General features: G+C 43.9%; 1 protein-coding gene across 1 annotated transcript; it reads right to left on the reverse strand.

Annotated features, from left to right (window-relative positions):
- Window positions 1-1,394: 1,394 nt before the first annotated feature.
- eif1 (eukaryotic translation initiation factor 1) lies at window positions 1,395-4,383 on the reverse strand. Its single transcript, XM_080524482.1, has 4 exons — window positions 4,214-4,383; window positions 2,936-3,099; window positions 2,567-2,668; window positions 1,395-2,270 (listed from the first exon to the last, which is right to left on the reverse strand). The coding sequence occupies exons 1-4, from the start codon at window positions 4,242-4,244 to the stop codon at window positions 2,226-2,228; spliced, it is 342 nt and encodes a 113-aa protein (XP_080380608.1). The 5' UTR covers window positions 4,245-4,383; the 3' UTR covers window positions 1,395-2,225.
- Window positions 4,384-7,681: the final 3,298 nt, after the last annotated feature.

A 7,681-nucleotide genomic window follows, 5' to 3' on the forward strand; every position in this document is an offset into this window, starting at 1 on the left:
CCCTGACCACCTAAGGGCACCACAGTCTGTGGATGCTTTTTTTTTTGCCTTTTAATTGAAAATGTTTATTGTTTTATCTTCTTGTTTTTAATTGTAGCACTTTGAGATTATGTAAATTGCTTTTACAAATAAAATGTATTATTATTATTATTATTATTCTAGTTTGATAGGCCAACTTCTGACTGAAGATTTTTGGAGGTAGAAATGGGAGGACAGTCTCATTGTAATACATGGAATGGAATGAGACACGTCTCAAACACATGTCCATTCCATGCATTACAATGAGCCCATCCTCCGTTTTCTACCTCTACCAGCATCCCCCGGTCTCTATTCAGCTGAGTCGAGGACAGACGTAGGGACTGACACCGTAGCTGGTGAGGTCACATGCTCTCGGCCAAACAGTGACTGTGTTTTCCTGTGTGTGTGTGTGTGTGAGAGAGACGGGTACTGCGTCAGCCAAAACAATGTATATCTGTTGCATGACGCCCAACAAACACCCCATTCTATTGTATTCTAACAACTTCAGCTCTAGTTTATACAGCTCTTCTCTACCCCCCACCAACCTCTTCAGAACAGTGGAGCCATGAGGGAGTCATCATAACACAACTGTATACATCCCTCCCCGTTCTGAACAAGCAATGTGGTCATCCAAGATGGTGCCACGTATGGCATCTGTGCTGCGGGCTCCAGACTATTCAATACTACCTCTTACACCCACTGCCACCGAATGCAATACTCATGACATTTCTACTTGTACTATTCTATTTTTACTATTAGTGCGGCTAAATTGTATGTCTCCCACAACTTGTCCAATTGTCTCACTTCTGTCTTGTACTATTGTCACTTTATTTACCTTGACTTGTCTTTGTGCTACAATGTCAGGAACCAAAGCCTAAGAATTGTACTTGGGTTGTGACAACAATAAAAGTTTAAACTTGGCCTGGTATGTAGCTAACTACTAAACCCCCATGCAGACACTTAACAAAAGGTACTTTTGCTACTTTCATGTACTCTACAGAACTGATAGCTGCCCAGACCAACTAACTCGTCAACAGGGGCCTAGACAGGGTTCCTACAAGTTTCAACAAGTAAAATTTAAGACCTTTTATAGACCTCTGAATATAATTTTTGCCCTATTCGCCACACCATGTGATAGCTTTTTAGCTCCTCAAGGTGGTGAAATGATGGATTTCACTGCCATACAGACAAAAAAGGAAGCGAATTGGCATTAATAGATGTGGTCGGACTGACTTCCTTGAGACCAAATAACTGCAACGCAAGACCTTTTTAGGCCTTATAAATCGGATTGCTGGATTTTAGCCTTTAAGACCAGCACGGGAACCCTGCTAGAACGACCGCGTACATACACACGACAGAAACACAACAAACAAGAATTCAATTGCAAATATTTATTGAATAAAATGTGTCATTTGCAAAACAGAATTGTCCCCTCCACTCTCCGTCAGTCAGGTGCAGTGACAGTGTCTTCACATGGCTTTTAGCAGACGAACAGTCAGCCGCCTCGCTTCATAACACCATAGACATGACAAACTGTGCAACCGCAATATTGGGAATCGTTTTGTTTTTTATTCCAGTCAAAATAAAATCTAAAGTATTACAGCATTAGAAAACTATGCATATAGTAGTTAAAAAAAAAATAATCGGGGGAAAAAAGCATATAATCTTGTGGACGAGGAGATGGAGGCTACGATGTTTTTAAAAACGCCAGAAACTGTGAGAGCAGAGACCTACGATACTCCATGGGCCATCAGCTGGGGGGTTCACCATCCTACCCCTCTATGACATCATTTCATTGTTCCACCCCCCGCCCCCCTCCCTCCCCATCCCAACAGGATTCCACAAAGAAGTGGCGACTGATCTATTTCATTGAACATTGTACAAAACAAAAAAACAGGTAACTGTGCCCTTCACAGCACAAGGTGAACTTTAAAAAAAAGAGACGTGGGAGGGGGGGGGGGGGTTAAAACAAACAAAAGAAGAAAAAAAAATCACCACTCATCCCGCATCATATGTTGAGCTGTGTGTCCATGTTGGTAGTGGACATCTCTCCGGTGTGGGAGAGGCAGACTGGTAAAGAGTCTCAATGCAGAGGTAATCATCATCGTTAGCTATGGAGGAGCTGTGGCCGGGCCACAGCACTGGGGGGGGGTTGTGTTAGGTTCAGGAGCAGGCGGGGGGAAGAGGGGGAGGGCTGCTGGAAGCTTCTAGAATCCGTGGACTTTGAGCTGCTCCTCTTTCGCCAGGCCAATCTGGTGAGGCAGGGGGGGAAGGGAGGTTAGACAAAGGAACTTTGCACTCTAGTCAGCTGGCCAGCATTTAACATTCACCAACAAACCGTTTTAAGCACATAGCTTTGTGCATCATGTGGCATTAAACTTAACACGTATTTGAAAATGAAATAACCATGCGTGGCATTTGTGTTTGAATAAGTGAATCTGGACTAAGATAAGTACACCTCACAGCTGACTTAATGACAGGCCTGTGGTGCATGCACTAGTGCATGCTGGGAGCTGCAGGCCACAGCTGTAACAGGGGTCAAACTCACCTCAGTCAGAAACTGGCAGATATTCTTGCGCTGGTCTCCCTGCAGCTGGATCACTTCACCATACTCTGGGTGCTCAATCACTGTCCCATTGCAGGCAAATTTCTGATGGATGGTGAAGGGAGGTGGGGAGGGGGAGAGAATAAGTCACAAACTGTCCCCAATAACAAACATGATCTTACCCAGACTTGCAACAAGCCAGGGTCGAGGCCAGTACAACTAACAAACCACGGAGGGCTGCCCCCACTGTTGGCTTGTTACAATAGCAGCAGACTTCTCTCTCCATATCTGTGTGTTGTTAGCTACGTTGTACTGAGCAACGACCCAGTTCTCTGGCCTGGTCCTTGAGGGAGGGAGGGAGTAGTCCCTTACCTTCTTGAAGGCCTTGACTAGCTTCTTCTTGTCATAGTCAGTGGCTATGCCCTGCACCGTGGTCAGAGTCTTCCTGCCGTTCCTCTGCTGGATTCTTATGTGGATGTAGTCCTCAGTTCCCGCTGGGAGCCGGTCATCACCCTTAGTTGCATCAGCAAAGGGGTCTGGGGGGGAGGAGGAGAAACAACAACAACAGGACGCCATTTTAGTATCAGACGTGAAGGGTTGGCACACCATTGCTAAGCAACCACAACAACATGGTATAAACATCCCACGGTGTTATTGTTTGACCATAAAAAAACAAATAGGCTAACATGCTAATCGTGACTGGGTGAAACTTTGCAACACAAAAGCTACCGACAAATTCGGTTAAAATGTCGAGCCCGACACGAACACGGTAACGCTCGGAGGAACATCGCCACTAGGCCGAACCCTCGTGAAGAAGCCTGGGGGGCTTTTGAATACACGACGGCCAGAGTTCAAACCACGAGACCAACAACACGAAACATGATCACCGTCAACACGGAGGAGTTTGGAAGACAACCATAAACTAATACAAAAATGTCTCAGCGAGCGTGTCTCGCAAGAGAGTTTAGGAGTCGAATTACAGAATGATTGCGCAAACGGCTAAATTTAAGTGTTGATAAAGCGCCAAAGTGATTGCCGGTCAAACGTTACACTCACCGGACACTTTATTAGGAACACTAATAAGAGGAACCTGTGATGGTTGAGGAGGTGAGCTGCTGGCCTCGTACCTGCACGGTTTTAGGCATTTGCCTGCTGCCACGCGATTGGCTGATTAGATAATTGCATGAAAAAGGTGTACAGGGTTTCCTAATAAGGTGTTGTGACTGGCACGGTTGGCATAAGCCCAATGAATGTATCGAAAAAAATCTGTCGAAACCAATCGACGAACGGTTAAAAAATAAATAAAAATAAAATTAAAATATGAAATCGCGGGATGGAAACAACAAGGATGTGAAACGGAAGGTTTCGGGCCTAGAAAAGCAGCCGGGAACCTCGAGCTTAGCAAGCTCGCTAACTCGCTATTATTTAAGAGTTCAATTGTTGTTTCGTTGTTATAAATTCAATGATATAAAGTATACATTTGTCATTCTAAACAAATTGTTATTAGTGATGGCGTGTATTACATCTACCGAGTTCATTTGCCCGTCGTCGTGTTTAGCTAAGAAAGGCTAACAAAACAAAAAAACAGCTACCAAACCGCCCTTCCCCCACTCTCTCTGCTCTCTCGTCTGCTAAGTTGAAATGACTTACCGAAACTTTGGAGGTTCTGTATAGCGGACATACGATAAGATTTTCTTTCCTTTCGGATAATAACTGGTTAGCGATCGGGTAAGTGTTGCTAATTTGGTGTTTTCAGCGATTATATGAAGCCTATTTTTTCCCCCACAGGAACTTGAATGCACTCGGCTGAAAGACTCTCACAAAATGGAGACTGTTCAGTTGGCGAGTTGAAAAACAACCCTTTATAGCTCCTCCCCCGAAACTGGCGTCGCCGCCGTCGACTTTGGACGTACGTGATGACGTGACGACGTGCGCCTCACCCACTTCTTTCTCAACCCTTTACCGGAAACCTGACGTCATTGTTTGGTATCCCCTTCAGACAGGAAAAATACCCGTACAAAACATAGCAACGAAACCCCCACCCCCTGCCTCCACTCCAAATATAATGTCAATGTTAGTTTTACCTTACTAAAACCATGTTCAATGTCAATGACATCTGTGCTCACAGTTGTGTAGAGAAAGTCTATGGAACTAGCAAGTATCCCAAGTTAGGTTCAGAAGCTAGTTATTCAGTAACTGCCTGAACTCTTTTGACAGGAAACTTGATGAACCAGTAACATGTCAGAACCCAGCCTTCATTCCAACAGTAGCCTAATCTCCCCCTTGCCTGAAAGTCTGTGAGAAATTGATATTGACATTTTCCACTTCCACTTGGGTTAAACACAAAGCCTAATTGGGGAAATATGCATTTTTGAACCTGTAGGCTTGTAGACTCTCTTGACTCATTAATAAGAGACATGTTGAGCCTGTAACGAACCACACACGCACACACACACACACACGCACGCACGCACGCACACACACACACACACACACACACACACACACACACACACACACACACACACACACACACACACACACACACACACAAACACATAATAATAACAGCAATGATAATAATAAACATAATAATTAAAATAATGATGAATAACGTTTATTTGTATAGCACTTTTCCTGCAAACGTTGCAGCTCAAAGTGCTCCACATACACACACACACACACACACACACACACGCACACACACACACACACACACACACACACACACACACACACACACACACACACACACACACAAACAAACTGTGTCTTTACACACTACAGGGTCAACCGGAATCAAACTGTATAGTATGGTAGGGTCTCTCTCCTTTCCAGTCCTGTTACAGCAACCACAATGAGACATTAACCAAGCCAGCCCAGTAACCAAACCAGCTCAGCTCGGCTCGGGGTGTCATGTGCATAGGCATAAACTATGTCTTAAAACTATGTTATCCGCATACAGATGTCAGTGTATCCGTTACGCATCGTGTTATACATTGTTTACTTCTCAGCATTGTTGCTTCTCCTAACGACTGGTGGTGTATTTTTTGGGAAAATATCCCAACCACAGCAGATCAGGTCTTGCAGCTTTCCTCCCCTTAAAGGTCATGTTATTATCCTGACACGATGACTGAAGCGCTTACAGCCGTTCGTTCTGTTGTGTACTGGAGCGCTAGCTAGGCTACATGGGAGGCTGTGTGGAAGCAGAAACCAGAAGACGGGCTCATTGTAATGCATGGGATAGAACCAGGAGGCGTGTTTGATGACTTTGATACCAATTATCATTCTTCATTACATTCCCATGCATAACAATGAGCCTGTCCTCCGATTCCTACCTCCACCAGCCTCCACCGCTGAGTGTTTTCACTGCTACATTTGTATTTTACATGTTTGGCATTCAGCAGGGCTATGCCTTATTCCAAAGCAATCAATACATTTGACTAAGTAAGTGAATCATCAATCCACCAGGAAGTGTTACGTAGTCTTACAGCAACACTGCTATAACCTGTCTTTTAATGACAAGCCTAACATCTGGCCATTGTTCATTTGTTGGGAGCGTGTCTATGTTCCCACAGCCCGATGGTCCCACAGCCCAATGTTCCCACATTTCTAAGTAATCTAACTATATAACAGAGAAAAGTATATGTGTCTGCCTGCCCTAACCCTAACCCCAACCCTGCCTAACCCAAACCCTAACCCTGCCTAACCCTAACCCAAAATTTGAGGGGGTCTTCCTAGCTCCATGCTACACCTCTCCACCAAATTTCATGAAAATCTGTAATTGTGCATTTGGTTTTTTAAACAGTCGCAATGGCGCCATCTATGAAAGAATATTAGCAATGTGGGACCATTGGGCTGTGGGAACATAGGGATGACCCCCATTTGTTGACAACCTATCTACACTGACCCCCAGGGGGAGCCCCCCCCAACAACAACAAAAAACACCTGAAGCCTAACGCCTTTCACATTCTCTACATCAGCACAGACACCATGTCTCCTAACCTAAAGGTTGTAGTGTCTGCAGCCCTCAAGCAGTATTCTCTGCTTTCAACTCCCATGACTGTTACACTTGTTACTCTTGTTATCCTCTTATGTTTTTGTTTTCTCATTGGCTTTTTTATTCATATTTCGGTGAAGCAGATTGTGTTTGTCTGTAGAAATAAAGTTTGATTTGATTTGTGTTGTGAGACATTAAAGAGCTGTTTATTTGTTCTTCCGCTTTCCCTCACTAAGGATTTTCACTACCAGCAGTGATTAGGCGTTCATGATCCCCCCATTAATCACACAGATCAATGGCAGTGTTGATGGTTTTACATCATATTTTTGGCATTTAACAGGCGCCTTTATCCAAAGCGCATTACAACAAGTACATCTGACTAAGTAAGTGAATCATTTATCCACCAGTCATTGCAGGAAAAAGTAATCTATTGGCAGTATGCTTGGGCCAGGGGCCATTGGCAGTCATAATGCTAGAAGATGGAAGAATTACATTGTTTTTTTGTTTTTTGACTTATCCTTTAAAATAAATAAATAAATATGGAGTGGCTCATCCTATCAATCAGTGTGTGTTTCTGTTGACATCTCTGAGGATGATATGACGCAGCCACACAATAAGTCAGCATAGGCCACTGTGGGGGGAGCAGAGGGGCACTTTTAGAATATTAGCAAATATTGCCATTGTCACTTTTCATATCTTCAAATACAAATAACACCAAGCTAGGCCGAGAACATTTTTCTGGGTATAAACAGGTCATTAATCTTCCTTTGGAAATGTAAATGACTCATTATGATCAAAGAAAATATGAAAATATGAAATTAGACTTTTGAACACTCCTTTGAATGTAAAGTAGCTTGTTGTGGACTTGGATGAACTTGGATGTTACTAGTTCACTACTCTGTTTCTGTCACTCAAGAGTGGTATATCGTGTGTGTGTGTGTGTGTGTGTGTGTGTGTGTGTGTGTGTGTGTGTGAGTCAGAGACTGAAGACCCATCTCTTCAGGCTACACATTAACTGCTCCTCCTGAGACACTTCTCTTCTCTAGACATCTACTACCCCCCTGCACTGTCTCCAAAGACACCTGCTTCCCCCCCTACTGTTTCTCCTGCGATTCTAC

This window comes from Nansenia antarctica (assembly GCF_963989245.1).
Source record: "Nansenia antarctica genome assembly, chromosome: 2".
NCBI lineage: Eukaryota > Metazoa > Chordata > Actinopteri > Argentiniformes > Microstomatidae > Nansenia > Nansenia antarctica.

Excerpts from the sequence above, each read along its gene's own strand:
- eif1 (XM_080524482.1), bottom strand. The coding sequence starts at position 4,244 with ATGTCCGCTATACAGAACCTCCAAAGTTTCG. Across the intron at positions 3,100-4,213 it reads ACAGAACCTCCAAAGTTTCG|ACCCCTTTGCTGATGCAACT; the intron begins GTAAGTCATTTC and ends CCTCCCCCCCAG. Across the intron at positions 2,271-2,566 it reads TCTGCCAGTTTCTGACTGAG|ATTGGCCTGGCGAAAGAGGA; the intron begins GTGAGTTTGACC and ends CTGCCTCACCAG.